The sequence below is a fragment of the Equus quagga genome, chromosome 14, assembly GCF_021613505.1.
Source record: "Equus quagga isolate Etosha38 chromosome 14, UCLA_HA_Equagga_1.0, whole genome shotgun sequence".
NCBI lineage: Eukaryota > Metazoa > Chordata > Mammalia > Perissodactyla > Equidae > Equus > Equus quagga.
The window spans coordinates 96,591,407-96,608,826 of record NC_060280.1 but is presented as its reverse complement, the minus strand read 5'-3'; the positions used below and the strand labels follow the sequence as shown (position 1 = coordinate 96,608,826).

The following is a 17,420-nucleotide window of genomic DNA, read 5'->3' as shown; positions in this document are numbered from 1 at the left end:
TAATTTTTTTTAAACCATCTAGGGAATTTTTTTTTGAGGAAGATTAGCCCTGAGCTAACATCTGCTGCCAATCCGCCTCTGTTTTTTTTTTGCTGAGGAAGACTGGCCCTGAGCTCACATCCGTGCTCATCTTCCTCTACTGTATAGGTGGGACGCCTACCACAGCATGGCTTGCCAAGCAGTGCCATGTCCACACCCGGGATCTGAACCAGCGAACCCCAGGCCGCCGAAGCAGAATGTGCACACTTAACCGCTGCGCCACCGGGCTGGCCCCTAATAATTTTTTTCATTATATTTTTTGTGATTTTTTTACAGAGTCCTCCATAGTTTACCATGTATGTCTGTTTGGTGGTTTTGTAGTGTGGGAAAATATAGATAAGATTTGCCATTTTTAGCCATTTTTAAACAGATAATTCAGTATATTAAGCACATTCACACTGTTGTATAGCCGTCTCCACCATCCGTCTCCAGAACTTTCCATCTCCCCAAACGGAAGCTCTGTCCTCATGAAACACTGACTCCCACCCCTCCCCCAGCCCCTGGCCCCCCATCCACTTTCTGTCTCTGTGGATGTGGCTCCTCTGGGCACCTCCTGTGAGTGGACCACACAGTGTGTGTCCTTCTGTGTCTGGCTCATGTCACTGAGCATCACATTCTCCAGGTCCATCTGCGCTGGAGCAGGTGTCAGGATCTCCTTCCCCTTTGAGGCTGAATAATATTCCGGGGTGTATAAACCATTGTGTTTGTCCATCGATGGACACCCGGGTGGCTTCCCCTTTTGGCTGTTGTGCACAGTGCTGCAATGAACACCAGTGCACAAATCTGTTCAAGTCCCTGCTTTCAGTTCCTTGGGGGGTACACCCAGAAGTGGGATGGCTGAGCCATATGGTACCACCTCTTTTTTTTAAGATTCTATTTTTCCTTTTTCTCCCAAAGCCCCCTGGTAGATAGCTGTGTATTTTCAGTTGTGGGTCCTTCTAGTTGTGCCGTGTGGGATGGCCACCTCAGCATGGCCTGATGAGTGGTGTCATGTCCCTGCCCAGGATTCGAACTGGTGAAACCCTGGGCCACCGAAGGAGAGTGCTCGAACCCAACCACTCGGCCCAGGGGCCGGCCCCCAGCCACACCTCTTAATGTACCAGAATCCCCTTCAGATGGACGCTCACTTAATTCCAGTGGATACAGAAACAGAACTCCCCTATCGCTCTAGTCCCTGATCCCTAGCAATTATTCTAACAGCTATTATTCTATATAATTTTGTCCATTAAGGAAGGGCTGGCTGGTCCTTATCAGGGACGCCTTTCTGACCATCTGTGCGAAGCCAGTGTCCCACCCCTCCTGGCTTTTCCTCCAGGCTCTGATATCTGTATGACCTTGTACCTTCCATGCCTGCCTCCCCCACTGCACGCGAGAGCTCCCTTGCGCAATGCGGGGACCCCAACCCCCAAACCGCGCCTGCTGCCAACAGCAGGTGCTCTGCAAACCTTGGGGACTACAGAGCACGAATATGAGGCTCCGAAAGGGGAAGCGAGGTCCTACGTCCCAATCGGAAGAAGCGGCTCGCAAACCCTAGGCGGCCGGCCCCATCCCCGGAGACACCTGCCTCCTTAGTCCTCGCAGCCTGCGCTCCGCCCTCCGGCCAGAAGAGGGCGCGCGTCCCCCGCCGGGACAGCGGCAGCGCGTGCGCACACACGGCTGCTGGGCGGGGCACGTGGGCGCCCTCGCGATAACTGCGCAGGCGCACGGGGGCCGCTCCTTTCCGGAGAACCGACAAGATGGTGAGTGCCGCGGTTTGACGCGTCTGTGCCGGACCCATCCGGCGCCATCCGAGCTCTCGCCGCGCCGTAGAGTCCGGAATCATGCCGCACGGCTGCGGCAGCCTCCTCCGGGCCTCCGGGGCCGCCGGATATGGGGGCGCAGGGCGGGCTTGGTGGTGGGTGTCGGGGCGACCCGGGGCGGGGAAGGCCTGTGCCGCCTGGCCTGTCCCAGCCGAGCCCCCGTAGCCCGGAGAGGCGCGTGCCGCCCCGGGACAGGCCCGAGGTGGTGTGTCCCCGCGGGATTCCGTAGCCGGCCGTGGGAGTGGGAAGTGGGGGTCGGGCTCACAGCTCACCGCTCCCCGGCCCGGGCCCGCGCAGGCGGAAGTGGAGCAGAAGAAGAAGCGGACCTTCCGCAAGTTCACCTACCGCGGCGTGGACCTCGACCAGCTGCTGGACATGTCCTAGTAAGAGGCGGCGGGCCGGGCGGGGGCCGGGGTGCTGCCCACGCGGCTTCGATCGCGTGTCCGCGACGGGCGGGCCTGCGTGCCAATAAAACTTTATTGGGAGACGCTGAGGTTTGGATGTCCCCGGTCCCCACGTGTCTGTGGACGCGTTTCCGCGCACGTGGAAACGTAAACGCGGCCCCCAGCTCGGGGGCTTTTTGCTAAATCCCCGGGTTTGGCACGTGGGCGGGAATCTGCCGCCCCCTCCCCGGTCTAAGATGGGGCGGGGGTCGTCTGATTCGTGCTTTTTAAAGATCTGACCCCCGGGTGCAGGGCGGGCGCGGGGTCCGGCCCTCGGAGGGGGAGGGAGGCTTGCAGACAGCCCGTGAGCACCTGTCCGCTGCAGGTGTGTCTGCATCTGGGCGTGGGGGGCCTGCTTCCGGGGCGGGGGCCGCACAGAACAGGGTCTTCTTTGCCGGGTTTGGGGGGGCGTGGAGGGGTCTACTCGATTTTTGAGCCCTTAGGAGCGCAGCACCTTGTCCGTGAGGGTCGGCCACCTCGCCCGAGCCGACTGTGCCCCTGCCTCAGTTTCCCCTGCCCTAGACAGCGGGCGTTGGACGTCTTTGCATTTTGGGGGGTCGCGCCGAGCGTTTGCCGCGCGCCCCGGCCGGGCCGTGAGCGCTGGCTTGGGGGCGCGCGGGGGTCCCCCGGGGCTCATCCGCGCCTGTCGCCCCGCAGCGAGCAGCTGATGCAGCTGTACAGCGCCCGGCAGCGGCGGCGGCTCAACCGCGGGCTGCGCAGGAAGCAGCACTCGCTCCTGAAGCGCCTGCGCAAGGCCAAGAAGGAGGCGCCGCCCATGGAGAAGCCCGAGGTGGTGAAGACGCACCTGCGCGACATGATCATCCTGCCCGAGATGGTGGGCAGCATGGTGGGCGTCTACAACGGCAAGACCTTCAACCAGGTGGAGATCAAGGTGCGTGCGGGGCCGCTGGGCCGGGTGGGCCCGGGCTCCCCGCGCTCACCTCACTAACGGGGGCCTGCTGTTCGCCTCTCGCAGCCCGAGATGATCGGCCACTATCTGGGCGAGTTCTCCATCACCTACAAGCCCGTGAAGCACGGCCGGCCCGGGATCGGCGCCACCCACTCCTCCCGCTTCATCCCCCTCAAGTAGCCTCGGCCAATAAAGGCACAGACTGCTCCAGGCCGCGTGCGACCAGTCCTTCCGGCGTCCGGGGCTCGGGGAGGGGCCGGGCCTGGTCGTGGTGCCAGGAGGCTCAGGGCGGGCGTGACTGGTGCAGGGCAGCGCGTGTCGCCGGGTCTCCTGCTGTGGGTGCGCTGACAGCTGCTCTCTGTCACTTGTTCGTGCACTGAGGCCGGCCCAGGGCCGAGGAGTGGGGTTGGGAGCTGTGAGGGGCTCGGCCTGTGACAAGTCTGGGGGTGTCCGGGGTCCTGTGCCCCAGCCCATTTGTACTGCCAGCTCTTCTGCCGTCTTGATGTGGACAGATGTTGTCTGCAGCCCAGACCCCCGTGCAGCCCCTGGCGCGTCCTGGGTGCCCTGCAGCCTAGACAGAGGCAGTGTCTCCTCCAGCCCCGTTTCCTTCTGGCCCTTCCACGGTCGCCAGTCGCAGGTGGGTTGTGCCCTCTTGAAACTCATGAAGAATGGGGACCTTTGCATGCTCTGAGCTTCCTGGCTCCCAATTTTGCACCCCTACCCAGGGCTCCTCAAGGTGCTGTCCACCTGTGCCATGCGGCCAGTGTCAGTTCCTCTCAGACACAATGCTCCTGGGTAGCTTCTGAGAGCCTTCTGCAGTGACTCGAGCCCCTGCCCTGCAGTGCGCCTTCCCCAGGACAGAGCCCACACCACCCCATAGGGTCCCAGCCCAGCTCCCTCAAATATTTTTGGTTTGTGTTCTTCATGGGGGGGAGCTCACGCGGGGCAAGATGCAGGTGCATCAGGAGGTGGCGGTGGCTGTGCAGGCAGCAGTGAGGCTCCAAGGCAGCCCACCCTTGAGCACAGCATGGGGAGGGAGTCGGGTGACGGCCGGGTTTGGGCCTAAGCAAGCGGAAGGTGGGAGCCACCCTCAACCCGGGCGGGGAGAGGTTCGATGGCTCCTGAGTGTCCCCAGCGGTCAGGGTGTCCCGGATCTCCGACCTCCCCCTCAGTTTGTGATGTGAGCGGTGGCTCCGTGACGAGCCAGAGTCCAGACCTGGAGGCGGGAGGGGAACAGGGACGATGAGTGAAAGCTCCTGCCTCGCTGTCACCTCCTCTCCGTGGTCACTGCCACTGCCTCTGGGCCCCTATTTTCTGGACTTTATCTCTGAATTTCAATACAATTTGCTTATACTGTTACTTTTTGACTTGGAGTCAAGTTAGTAAGGGTGAGTCGTTGTGTAGTTGGGGAGGGCAGTAGACACAGCAGGACAGACTAAGTGAGAGAAACACTTGGCGTTCGTCCAGTTGAGCACAAGGACCCACCATGTTGAGTCCAGAGGGGCTGGAAGGCTGCGCAGCCCGCCCGTGCCATCCCCAGGAGACACACAGAGCTTACACACCCCTAAGGAGAAGAGCAGGCCCCTAGGACACGGGCCGTGTGTCCAGCAGGCGGAGGTCAGAATGCTCCACCTGCGGCTTCTGAGGGCCTCCCGAGGGCCGGGTGACGGATCTGGGGCGAGGAAGGAGGAAGACCAGGGAAGGCGGCCTGGGGCCCACGTGAGGGGCCTCCAGCCCACCGGAGGGGCCACGTGCGTGATCAGAAAGATGAAAGACGGGCCTGAGTGCTGTTGAATATCCAGAAGACTTTAATATCTGCTCGTGGATGGCCCCTGGACCTGAGTGGGCTCCAAACCAGCCAACCAACTAGAAACTTCCAGTCTGCCGTGGAAGGTGGGAGTGTGGTGTGGGGGTGACGTGGGAGATGCAGGTCAGTTAACAGGTTGCTCAGTGCTTTGAGAATGGCTTAAAAGCTGTTGGTGGGCCAGCCCCGTGGCACAGTGGTTAAAAGTGTGCACTCTGCTTCAGCGGCCTGGCGTTTGCAGGTTTGGATCCCAGGCATGGACCTACACACCCTCACCAAGCCATGCTGTGGCAGCATCCCACATACAAAACAGGAAGATTGGCACAGATGTTAGCCCAGGGCCAATCTTCCTCACCAAAAAAAAAAAAAAAAAAAAAACCCTTAGAGTCACCAACTGGAGGGTCTCTGGGTGACACTGGCCAAAGTCACCTGAATTGGGACAGCAGAAGCCTTTGTGTGAGCCCAGCTTCAGGGAACTGCCTGGCCGGGGCCAGGAAAGCGGGAAGAAAGGAGTAGGTGAGGGCTCATTGTAGTCCCAATCGTCTGTTTTTGGAATTCCCATAATTTTAAAATGAAGTGGCTGAAATACATGAAGCATGTTTTCATCAGATTGGTGAGGGGGAGGCTTCCCTGGGGCGGATCCCATCTGGACTGCAAGGTAGGTTTTGACCCTGAGCATGAAAAACAGTAGAAACAGCACAGCTTTCGAGCACAAGGTCCAACTGCCGGGGCAAAAGGCAAGTGTAGACGAGGTTCGAGCCCCTGCATTTCGGTGGGGCGGGGGGCGCTGGTGGGAGTGGCAGTGGGTGCTCACTCAGGAGGGTGGGCAAACTCCCACTGGCCAGCGGCCCGCCGTCTGGTTTTGTAAATAAAGCTTTATCGGCACACAGCCACGCCCATTCACATGGGTCATGGTGATGTCACACATCAACCATGGACACTGGCCTGCGCCACTGAAATTACTGAGCCTTTCACAGAAAATTGCTTGTTTTATGAAAGCGAGTCGGTGTCACCCCCCACAGCGCGTGTCACCTTTATTTTATTTTTTTTTATTTACTTATTTTGAGGACAATTATCCCTGGGCTAACTGCTGCCAATCGTCTTTTTTGCTGAGGAAGACTGGCCCTGAGCTAACATCTGTGCCCATCTTGCTCTACTTTATATGTGGGATGCCTGCCACAGCATGGCTCGACAAGTGGTGCCATGTCCGCACCCGGGATCCGAAGTGGCGAACCCCAGGCCGCCGAGAAGCAGAGCGTGCGCACTTAACCGCTGCGCCACCGGGCTGGCCCTGTGTGTCACCTTTTGAAGCTTCACGGGCAGCTTCCAGCCTGGCCGCCACGGGTCCGCTTGGTGGGCTCCGGGTGGGGGTGGCCAGTGGTCATTGCACTCTCTAATTTTCTGCAGTTTGAATTTTTCCGACAACCCGTTACATGGGACGAGGGGACAATGCATGTGACTGATACAAGCGAACCAAGCCGTGTCCTCTTCAGACTGAGGCGCACGCGCCAGCCGCCGGGGGTGCCCCAGTCTGGGAGCACTTTTGGGGAGTCCAGGGGGCGGGACAGGAGCCTTTGTAACCCCGCATCACCGCGCAGCCCCTCTCCCATCTCCAGACCCTCGGGCCACGTTCCTGCCTTTGCGCCCCATCCCCTCTGGTCCCCCCACCCTGGGTGTCCAGACTCAGACTCCATGTCCCCAAACCTGCCCGGCCCATCTGCTCCATCTCAAAGGCAGCTCCTCGGGGGGTCAGGTCTCGGCACCCCCGCTTTCTATGTGTCGCCCCCTCCCAGTCGGTCAGCTGCCTTCAGAACGTGTCCTGGGTCCAGCCACTGCCCATCACCCCGACGGCTGCCACCCTCACCAGGCCCAGGCCATCTCCCACCTGGACACCACTGTGAAATAAATACACGTCATGGTCCCCTGACTCCCCCGGACCCCAGAATAACGCCCAGCGTCCTCCAGGGGCCCGTGAGGCCCCGCCTGCCGCCTCATCTCCCCGTCCCTGGCCTGCCTGGCCCGCCTTCCAGCTGTCTCCAGACGCTCCCGGCTCCTTCCCTCCTCGCAGCTTTGCGTGGTCCGCCCGCCTCGCTTCCCACTCCTTCCCGGCACCTGCTCGCTCGGGCCTGCCCTCTGTCCCGCCGCAGCAGCGCCCCTTTCTCTCCCCGCTGCTTGTTCTTTGCCTTCCCGGGACTCAGCGCAGCGCCTAGTAACACCCCCTCCGCGACCCCCACCGTCCGCCCATCCCCCCAACCTCCCCGCGTCCCCCCCTTCATCCCCGTCCCTCCCCCATCCCTGCATACTCCCCGCTTCCCTCCTCGACCAGCGCCGTCCCTCCCCCATCCCCGCATCCTCTCCCCCGCCTGTACCCCACCCCCGTCCCTCCTCACATCCTGGCATCCTCCCCGCGGTCCTCCCCCATCTCCGCATCCTCCCCCCATCCCTCCCCCATCCCCGCATCCTCCGCCCCTCCCCCCGTCCTTCCTCCCATCCCTGCATCCTCCCCATCATCCCACCCCCCATCCCCGCATCCTGCCCGCATCCCTCCTGGACCAGCGCGGTCCCTCCCCCATCCCCGCATCCTCCCCCCTCCCCCGTCCTTCCTGCCATCCCCGCATCCTCCCCATCATCCCACCCCCCATACCCGCATCCTCCCGGACCCCCGCCGTCCCCTCCCCGTCTCCCGGCGCCGCCTCGGCTGTTCGCCCCGCAGCCGCCAGAGGGCGCGGCGAGCCCGAGTCGCCGTCCCCGCTCCGCCCGCAGCCGCGCGGCCCCCACGTCCCTCCCCCCGGGAGCCCGCGCCCCCCGTCCGCCGCCTCCTGCGCCCTGGCTTTGCGCTGGCTGTTCCCTCTGCAGGGACGCTCTTCCCACTGCGGTCACCACCCGGGTCTCTATTCAAGCGCCCTTCCCAGCTGCGTCTCCCCCGACCCCCACCCCCTGCGGCCCCCTCGGCGCGAACCTCTAGCCCGCCTATGGTCCCCGTTGACTCCGGTCCCTCACCCCCATGTCAGTTCCCCACAGGCAGGGGTTTTGACTGTTTTGTTCGTTGCACAGGGTAGGTGCTTATTATAAACGTTTGTCAAATGACTGGCTGAATGTTTGTTTACGTGCGGCGGCACCCCATCAGGACCCCTGCATGCCCCGCGTCAGCTCAGAGCCCCGCAATCAGCAGGCGCGCAGCAAATGTTTGCTGAATGACTAATGAACTGAGCCCGCAGCCGGGCCCGGGCGGACTCGGAGGAGGTGCCCGGCTTCCGCAGGGACCCTGGTCAAGCGGGCAGCTGACTACGGCCGCAGGGCTGCGCCTCCCTCGGTCCCTCCCGGAGATCCGTTCTCCGTGGGACCCCTCCTCGCCGGGTTCTCACTTCCCCCAAGCCGACCCCTCTTGCTCCCCCTCCAGGGGTCCCCCAGCCCCTAGAGCGTGAGCCCCGCCCCCAGGGACCCCCCCGTCTCTCTAGGGACCCCCCCCAACCCCGTCGGACCCCAGCCCCTCGCCCCCTCCTTCTCTGCTCACGCGGGTCCCCCTCCCCCACCGCCCTCTCTAAGGATCTCCTCGCACCGGCCCCCCAGAGTCCTCAGTCCTACGAGACTCCCTCCCTCTGCCCCTGCGAGGTCCCTCAGACCCCTCTCACTCGCCTCCCTCCTGGAGGAGTCCCCACCCCAGCCCCGCAGTGTGACCCCTCCCCGCCGCTCGCTCCGCGCAGGCGCAGGGCGGCCCGGGCCCCCCCACCCCCCCCCACGCGGCGGCCGAGGGGCGGGGCGCGGGCTGGTCCGAGGCGGCCGCGGCTCCATGGGGCTCCTGGGGCTGCTGAGCCTGCTGCACTCGGCCTTCTTCGGGGACCAGGTAGGGCGCGGGGGTCCCGGCCGCGGGCGAGGGGTCCGACCCTGGGCGCGGCTGGGGCGGGAGAGCCGCCTCCCGGGATAGGGTGCGGCCGCGGGAACGGGGGCCCCGGCGGCGGGGGGCGCACGGGCACGCGCACCGAGGCTCCAGGGGTCTGGGGTCTCGCGCAGTCGCCGTGGAGACCGTTGCCGGGGAAACTGCCTCACGATGCTCGCGGGGCTGGGGGCCCCTCCCCCGCGCCGCGGTGACCCGCTCCCCCCGGTCTGCGCAAGCGCGGCCTCGCCAGGCTCGGCCCTCGGCCTCTGAGGGGGACCCCCGAACTCCTCCCCATGTCGCGGACGCGGAGACCGGCTGGGGCGGTGGGGGCTGCGGCGGGGGCGCGCCGTGCTAGGCTCTGGCCCGCACAGGCGGGTAGGAGGGCCAGGCCACGCCCTGCACCTCTCTGGGCCTCAGTTTCCCCTTCTGGGCGCCGATCGTATGGCCGACTCCGACGTTCGCTGAGGCTGACGTTCATAATAATACCCCACCGGGCCCGAGCGCTGTGCTGGCCTCCATAATCGTCTGAATCCTGGGGCTGTAACATCCCCTACGTAAGGGGAAACTGAGGCTGGGGTGCCGCGGGGCGCCCAAGGTCACGCCCCGAGCGGGGCCGGAGCCGGAGCGCGGGGCCGAGGCGCCCGCAGGGTACGCGGCTCGGAGGCCGCAGGGAGCTGTCCGCGGTGCTGACGGGGCTGCTCGCCCGCCCCCCAGCCCGGGGAAACTGAGGCCCAGAACGGTGGTCGGGGGACCCACTCGGGTCGGGATTCGGGGGCGCGGCCTGCACCGGCCGCCCCACCCCTCCCCCACCTCCAGTGGCAGTCCTTCCTCACCGGTCAGGGCCCTGCCCGGTCACCCAGCCCTCACCCCATCTCTGTGTTCCCGAGACGACCTGGTGCCTTCCTGCTCCCCTCTGGCCCCCACCCAGCTCCGAGTGAGGGGGCCGCCCTGACTCCGCCCCCAGCCCCTGGCACAGCGGAGGCCCCGTGGGGAAGGGCGGGGCACCAAGGGCGCACAGACACCCGAGGTGAGGCTCAGAAGGCTGGAAGACAGTCCTGAGTGACCCTACAGTGTGCCGCCCACGTGCTGGGAGGGCGGGGGAGGGGAGGGGAGGGTCTCGGGGTGGGGATGAGGGGAAGCGAGCCCGTGATTCCACTTTCCCATGCAGAACCCGGCAGCGGTGGAGGATGCAGAAGATACCAGGGAGGGAGACCAGGAAGGGGCCCCCCACTGGGCCTGGGCACTGTGCCATGGGGCGGGGGAGCTGTCTCAGCCCCCTGGAGATTGGGCTTGGGGTCTTGGGGGGCTGTAGGATTTCCCGAGGCTCTTGTGGTTCTAGAATTTCCAGTGATGTCTGAGTCTGGCTGTGGCTCAAAGATTTACAGGGTCAAGGATTTTGGGGGGGTGTCAGTGATGTGATGTTCCAGAGGCTCGAGGACAAGGCCATCTGGCCTTGGGGTCTCAGCCCCCATGTTCCCCCAGCCTTCCAGGCTCCGGCCACACCCAGATGGGTGAGGAAGGGAGGCCCAGGGCCTGGCGAGGCTCATGCGTGAACTGGGGCAACGTGCTCCCTGGTCTGAGTCTCAGTTTCCCCATGTGTATAAGGACAGGACTGGCCATTGCCCCCCCCCTCCCCGAAGTCACTGCCAGCTCTCAGGTTTGGCTGAGAGGGGTGTGGGGTGGAGTGACATCTGAGACTGGGAGGGGGAGGTGACACTTAGTTCCATGGGGTATGGGTCCACCTCCCAGCGAACAAAACTGGAACCTGAGGCCAGAGAGAGCCATGCCCAAGGTCACACAGGGACATCAAGGTGGGGCTGAAGCCGGGGCCCTGGGCTCTGGCCTCACCCCGCCCCCATACCAGCCTTGCCCAGTCTGCCCTGCTCTCCCGTGGTCAGCTCAGCCTCATGTCTCCTCCTAACCCCCCGGTCCAGCCCCACTGCCCGCTGTACTCCTCGGCCCCACCAGAAGCCCACACCCCTGAGTGGGCGCTGCTCTCTCACGGCTCCAGGCCTTGTACAAGCTGCTCCCTCCACCTTGATCCCGTGGCCAACTCTTATTCATCCTGAAGAGGCCCAGCACGGGTGTCCCCTTCTCAGTGCAGCCATCCCAGCTCCTGAAAGAGCCCCCCTGCCCGTTGCACCTCCTCTCTGAGCCCCACAGGCTGGGGACGGCTGTGTCCCGCTCTGGAGGCTCCCGGACAGTCAGGCCTGAGTCCTCTTGGGGCCCCCAGCTTTGCTGACCAGGACACGAGGCCTCCTGCAGCAGACCCAGCATGAAATAGTGTGGTCCCCGGGCCCTGGGCTGCCCCTCCTGTCCTTCGTCGCACCAGCCCTCACAAAGGCTGCCGCCACCTCCCCATTTTCTAGAGGAGCAAACTGAGGGTCTCACAGGGAACAATTTGCCCTGGCCCCCGCCCCAAGATAGGACAGAGGCAGGCCCCAAACCCGCGTCCCCTGACCCCAGCACCTCTTTCTCCATCCTGCACGCACGAGTGCACCTGTCGGCAACAGGAAAGTCTGAGCCACAGCTGCAGGTGTGGGATCTGGGTGTTAAACCCTCAAGTGGCCTCGGGGGACCCATCGAGAATCTGAGACAGCTGGGGACCCGTACTCTTGGGACCCCAGGCCCTTCCCTCCTCTGACTTCCCCCTGTGAGGGTGAATTAGGGGTGCGAGGAGGGACAGAGACACAGGGTGACAGAGATTGAGAGGCCGAGGGACAGAGGAACGTGGAGAGGATGCAGAATCAAGGCAGATGCCCAAGAAGGAGCTGACGCTCTGCCAGGGAGACAGGGAGAAATAGGGAGAAATGCAGAGTCCCGGGAGCTCCCACTGTGCTGCCCATCCCCCACACTCATCCCCACCCCACCCCCCCGCCCCCTATGCCAGCCAGGACCCTGGAAGGTCCAGCCTGCATCCCGAGTGCTATCCCGCCCTGACCCATCCGCACAAGGCCGGACAGATCCGTGGGGAGGGGCTTCCTGCCGCTCCCCGGGAGCTTCCCTCCCCCCTCCCCTAAGATTCTGATGTAACACCCAGAACTGGATATTTTACTCTCAAATTCTGCGGATCCAGCCGCGGGAGATTCTAAGAGGCCATTCCACCTCAGAATGGGGTGGGGGACACGGGGTCGTGGTCCTCGGGGCGCCCCCTTCCCGTGGTGGGGGTCACCCCCCTGCACACGCAGCCCCTGGACCCGCGCGGAGGCCCCGACGCCCCACAGCCGCCGCCGGTCCCCGCCCCGGGCCGCCATTGGCTGTTGCCATGGCACCAGCCCGTCTTCCCGCGCCGCCATTGGCCGCTGCGTCTGCATCCCGCATCCCCGCATCCTCCCCCGCTCGCGGTGGTCTCGCCCAGCGCCTGGAGCCGCGGCGCCGCCTGGCCAGGCCCGGACTGGGCTTTGTCCGCCCCAGAGCCCCCCGCCCGTGCCCCTGACACACCGGAGCCCCGGAGCCCACGCCCCGCAGCCGCCCCGGCCCAGGAGGGCCGGGATCTGGGCGGGGCCCGCGGAGCTGCGCCGAGGGAGGAGGACCCAGGCCCACGGCGCCCCCGCCAGCCCAGCCCGAGGGAGATAAAGTAAGCGGGCGCGCTTCCCTGGGGGGAGGGCAGGGGGCGCGGCCGCTGCCTCTGCCGGGGTTCTCCATCCCAACACACTCTGGAGCCTCTGTTTCTCCCGGGTGGAGCCCCAGGGGGAAACTGAGTCCCAGGGAGGTGGACGTCTGCGGCGCTGCAGCCATCCCCCGCACACACCCACTTACAGGCTTCAACACCCGGAGCCCCCAGGGTCTGCGGGCAGGCCTGCTGTGTGTCTTGGAGGCTGGTGCTGTGCCTCTCTGGGTGTCCATTGGATTAGAGGAAAGGGAAAGGCCCCCATGGGCCACGCCTGTGCCTGCCTCCCCTGAAATGCGTCCACTCACTACTCAATCAGTCGAACCCCCAGCTATTGGTGCTTTCCTGTCGGTGATGGCGAGCTCTCAGGGAGGCCCCTGATGCAGCCTGGGGTGAGGGGCAGGCAGGAGGGCTTCCCGGAGGAAGCTGCGCCACCGGAGGGATGGCAGGTGTCAGGAAAGGTGCTCCTGGCAGAACTGCGTGTCAAAGGGCTGGAGGAGGAGTTGCCGGGAGGCGGGGAGGCAGGGGGTGTGTGGAGGATTGCGTCTTACGCTGAGGGCGCTGGGGAGCCACAGGCAGTATTGGAGCAGGCGAGAGATGGACTCCGACCAGTGACTTTCAAAGTGGCAGGAGTGTGGGGAGCTGGGGGAGGGAGGGTTCAGCTGGGCAGAGCTTGAGGGGCTGGTGGGAGTGTGGAGTTGCGGACCCAGGCGGGGATGAGGGGACACCTGGTGGGGCGCCTGCTGCCAAGCTCAGTCTGATGGGGATGCAGGAGTGACCACTGGATGTGGGGGGTTGAAGGTGTCCCCGGCTTGGCCTGGGCCATTGCATAAGAGCCCGTGAGGGTGGCCTGCGGGGAGGGGCTTGTGCAGCCCGGGGCAGGGCTCTGGGGTCTGGGTTCAGGGAGTAGGAGGGATACCCAGGTAGTTGGCGCTTCTCCTCGTGCCTCCCCTGGTTGGGCACAGTATGGTGGCCTCAGCCAGGACACAGGGCTCCAGCCAGACCCCAGGGATCTGGTCACAACCCCGGGCCTGATCCCCAGCTGTGACCCCCAACTAAGCCTTGGGCGGGATCCGTATGGGGTGGGAGGTTCAGGCTGTGGTCCCCAGGCGGCCAGCCTGCCCCCCTCAACACGCTGTCTCCCATTCTGCCATCGTGTCTGCCTTGGAACCTGTGGTTTGCACCGTGACCACAGTCTCACGTCAGCCCATGACACTGGGCTGGCAGACCGAGTTCTCCCCATTCCTCAGACGCACCAGCCGACGCCTGCAGAGGGGGTGGGTCCACGCGCCTCCAGTGCACCCTGGATTTCAGAGCACTTCCTGAGGGCAGTGTCTGGGTTCCAAGCACGCCTCATCTGCCCCCTGGCCTCAATTTCTCCCTCTGGGAACAGCCTAATGGTGGCCCCTGCGACTCAGAAATGTGACAAGGAGGTCAGATGACAGGGCCAGGCATGCAGTATGTCCTCCGAGTGGGTTAGGGTGGCCTGACCCCATCCCCCACCTGGGGCCAAGCCCCTCACCCCTACTCCAGACCCAACTGTGCCCGAGGGTTGTTGGGGGGGGGGGGATTCTGCGGGTAGGAGAGACAGAAGAATAAATAAGCAGATGAATGAATGAGTGTGGCCAGGTGGGGAAGGGAGGGGGCTGGAGCAGGTGCCCCCCACCTGCCTCCCATGGGCAGGGGGGTGCTGGCTGATTTGGGGAGGGGGCTCCTGGGGAGGAGGTGGCGGAGGGGATGGGCTGCCATTGGTGCGCCTCAGACAAAGGCGGAGGGAGGGGGTGAGCGCTGATGGGAAGGGAACAAAGAGGGAAGGGGGGCCGGGGGGGGGGGGGGCTAGACGGCTCTGGCGGGAGAGCCAAGCCGAAGGAGGAGGCGCTGGCCAGCTGGACAGAGGGAGGAGGCTGGCCTGATCGAGAAAGGACAGGCAGACACACAAAGAAGCAGACGGCGGTGGCCGAGCCCGGGGGATGGGGCATGGGGTGCCGGGGGCCGCAGGGGTTTGCAGAGGGCTGACGGCAGGGGCGCCAGGCCACACAGGTAGCTACTCCGGTCCAGCTGCTGACGGAGGGGATGTGGGGGCTGCAGGGCGTCGGGGTTCCCAACCCCTAGGGTGACAGTGGTGAGCTTGGGTCCATCTGTCCCGCTGTCCAGCTGCGGGCAGCTCCGCCATCAGCCTGTCCATTGCTTCCTTGGAGCCTTCATGGCATTCTTATTGTCCGTCGGCCGGGCCAGCTGGCGGCCTGTCCACCCTGCCTCCGGGCAGCTGCGCTTCTGCAGGGGAGGGCCTTGGCTGTCCATCCGTCCGTCTGCCTGTCTCTCTCTGGCTGTGAGTGTGTCTGTGAGCCTGGTGGCATTGGGCTGGCCAGTTCATGTGCTGATTTAGACCGTCAGGGGTTTGTCTGTCTGTCTGTTTGACTGTATGGCAGCCTGTCAGCACGCGTGTCTGGAAGCCTGGCGGTGAGGGCAGACGTCTGTCTGTGTCTGTCTGTCGGTCACTTGGGCATTTGGGCCATCTGTGTGTCTGAACACCCATCGGATGGCTCTGCCCCTCTGTCTCCCGTCCTCTGTCTCCCGTCGTCCCTACCTATGCCTGTCACTCCATCTGCCACGCCGTCTGTCCCCCGGATTCCCTGAGCCAGCACTGTTCTGTCCGCAGCGGTCCACACCAGCCACTCCTGCCTGTGATCACCCCCAGGGTTGGGTGTGAGGGCTGGGGCTTAGGTCAGGGGCTACCCCCTCCCCAGACCCTCAGGTGAACCCTCTGACCCTGTGGCCTCAGACGCTGCAGGAGCTGAAGATGACGAGCTCCGTGGCGCCCTACGAGCAGCTGGTGCGGCAGGTGGAGGCCTTGAAGGCCGAGAACAGTCACCTGAGGCAGGAGCTGCGGGACAACTCGAGCCACCTGTCCAAGCTGGAGACGGAGACGTCCGGCATGAAGGTGGGGGTGGGGGCTGGGGCGGAGGACATGGGCTGAGGTCACAGGGACAAACACCAAGGCACTGGACCCAGAGATGGGCAGGCAGGGCCTGGGGCATCCGGTGGGTGGAGTGGCCCCCCAGGCAGCCCAGGGTGGCGGCCGATGCGCCGGCTCTCTCTCCCGCCTTCACCTGCAGGAGGTCCTGAAGCGTTTGCAGGGCAAGCTGGAGCAGGAGGCCCGAGTGCTGGTGTCCTCGGGCCAGACAGAGGTGCTGGAGCAGCTGAAAGGTGAGGGGCCGGCCTGGGGGCCCCCTCTGCACACTGGGGCAACCGCTGGCCCCCCTCCAACCCCCAAAGGGAGCTGGGAGGAGGAGGGCCAGGGTGGGGTGCTGACCTCGCCCTCTCCCTCCCCGCCCACCCAGCCCTCCAGATGGACATCACTAGCCTGTACAACCTCAAGTTCCAGCCCCCAGCCCTGGGCCCCGAGCCCGCTGCCCAGACCCCCGAGGGAAGCCCAGTACACGGCTCCGGGCCCTCTAAGGACAGCTATGGGGAGCTGAGCCGGGCCACCATCCGGCTGCTGGAGGAACTGGACCGAGAACGGTGAGACCGCGGGAACCTGACCACCCCGGGGCGGCTGTCACGTAGCTCCGCCCCCTCCAGGCTCCGCCTCTGATTGGCCCACTGGCATATGCTCCGCCCACTGAGCCAGCCCCACCCACACCTCGTGAGCCGCCCCCTACCCGCGCGGCTCCCAATGGCTCCTTGGCCTGGTTTCCTGGCCCTGCTGACCTCAGCTGGAGGACAAAGGGGAGCGGGGCATTCCCAGGACAGTGGAAGGCTCCTGGGAGACGTCCCCAGGGGTCCCCGACACTCAGGCGTCACCAGGGACAGGGCTGTGTCCAGTGCCAGGGCTCACAGCGAGGCCTGGAGCCGGAGGGGCTCAAGGCGGCCTTTGTGGAGAGAGGGCTGCAGCCCAAGAAATCTGGGCCCAGGGCCAGCAGAAGGAGGCAGGGTCCGGGCCCCCAGCTCAGCTCGGCCTGGTTGTGTGGGGGTCAGATGGGGCAGTTCCAGAGTGGCCTGGAGTTAAGTTCATGCTCTGCTGTGTGACCTCAAGCAAGTCCCCTGACCCCTCCAAGCCTCAACCTTCTGTTCTGTAAGATGGGAATAGCAGTGCCTCCCCACAGAGTTGTTCAGAAGGGACAGTCTGTTGCACCTGGAGCAATCTGAGCCTGAAGCTTGCATTTGCGTAGGGTAGAGGGAGAGTATTAGCAAGTGTGGGAGAGGTGTTAGTCCGAACATTTCCGCCCCCGCCCAGAATCTTTCTCCAAGGACCAGAATTTACAAAGGCATTATCTTTTCTCCTTTTAATTAATTTTCTGCACCCCACCCGATTTATCCTGGCCCCACCCCCACCCCAGTGCCGCCGGGAGCGCCGTGGGTGAGACTTTGCCACACTGTCTATTAAACTTGCCACACCGTAAGCGCCCAACAAGTGATTACAAAAATAAAAGTTAGCACCGCACATTGATGGCGCCCCTCTGGGAGCCCGCCCCCACCGACCTGTGCCCCCCCACCCCCAGGTGCTTCCTGTTGAATGAGATTGAGAAGGAGGAGAAGGAGAAGCTCTGGTATTACTCGCAGCTGCAGGGCCTGTCCAAGCGCCTGGACGAGCTCCCGCACGTGGAGACGGTGAGCGCACGGGGGTGCCGGGGAGGGGGGTCGGCCGTGCCCGGGAGCGGCGGGGAGGCCTCAAGCCGGGCGCCCCCTCACCGCGGCCCGCCCGCCTCTCCCAGCAGTTCTCGATGCAGATGGACCTGATCCGGCAGCAGCTGGAGTTCGAGGCCCAGCACATCCGCTCGCTGATGGAGGAGCGCTTCGGCACCTCGGACGAGATGGTGCAGCGGGCGCAGGTGCGGCGGGGCGGGGCCGGGCGGGGGCGGGGCCGTGGGGCTGGGGGGCGAATCAGAGCGCAGAGACTGCTGTGGGCGGGGTCTCGGGTAATGGGTGGAGTTATTT

The 17,420-nt window shown here is 64.6% G+C and overlaps 2 protein-coding genes across 2 annotated transcripts in view; both read left to right on the top strand.

The window, feature by feature from the left end:
* Window positions 1–1,705: 1,705 nt before the first annotated feature.
* On the top strand, window positions 1,706–3,404 carry RPS15 (ribosomal protein S15). The gene is made up of 4 exons (XM_046685797.1): window positions 1,706–1,778; window positions 2,136–2,221; window positions 2,939–3,173; window positions 3,258–3,404. The coding sequence occupies exons 1-4, from the start codon at window positions 1,776–1,778 to the stop codon at window positions 3,369–3,371; spliced, it is 438 nt and encodes a 145-aa protein (XP_046541753.1). The 5' UTR covers window positions 1,706–1,775; the 3' UTR covers window positions 3,372–3,404.
* An 11,878-nt stretch (window positions 3,405–15,282) lies between these two features.
* Window positions 15,283–17,420, top strand: part of APC2 (APC regulator of WNT signaling pathway 2) — a 14,720-nt gene continuing 12,582 nt past the window's right edge. Inside the window, exons 1-5 of the mRNA XM_046684554.1 lie at window positions 15,283–15,423; window positions 15,599–15,689; window positions 15,824–16,004; window positions 16,985–17,093; window positions 17,198–17,314. Of these exons, the coding sequence (XP_046540510.1) occupies window positions 15,283–15,423; window positions 15,599–15,689; window positions 15,824–16,004; window positions 16,985–17,093; window positions 17,198–17,314 (639 nt within the window). The remainder of the gene's footprint in view (window positions 15,424–15,598; window positions 15,690–15,823; window positions 16,005–16,984; window positions 17,094–17,197; window positions 17,315–17,420) is intronic.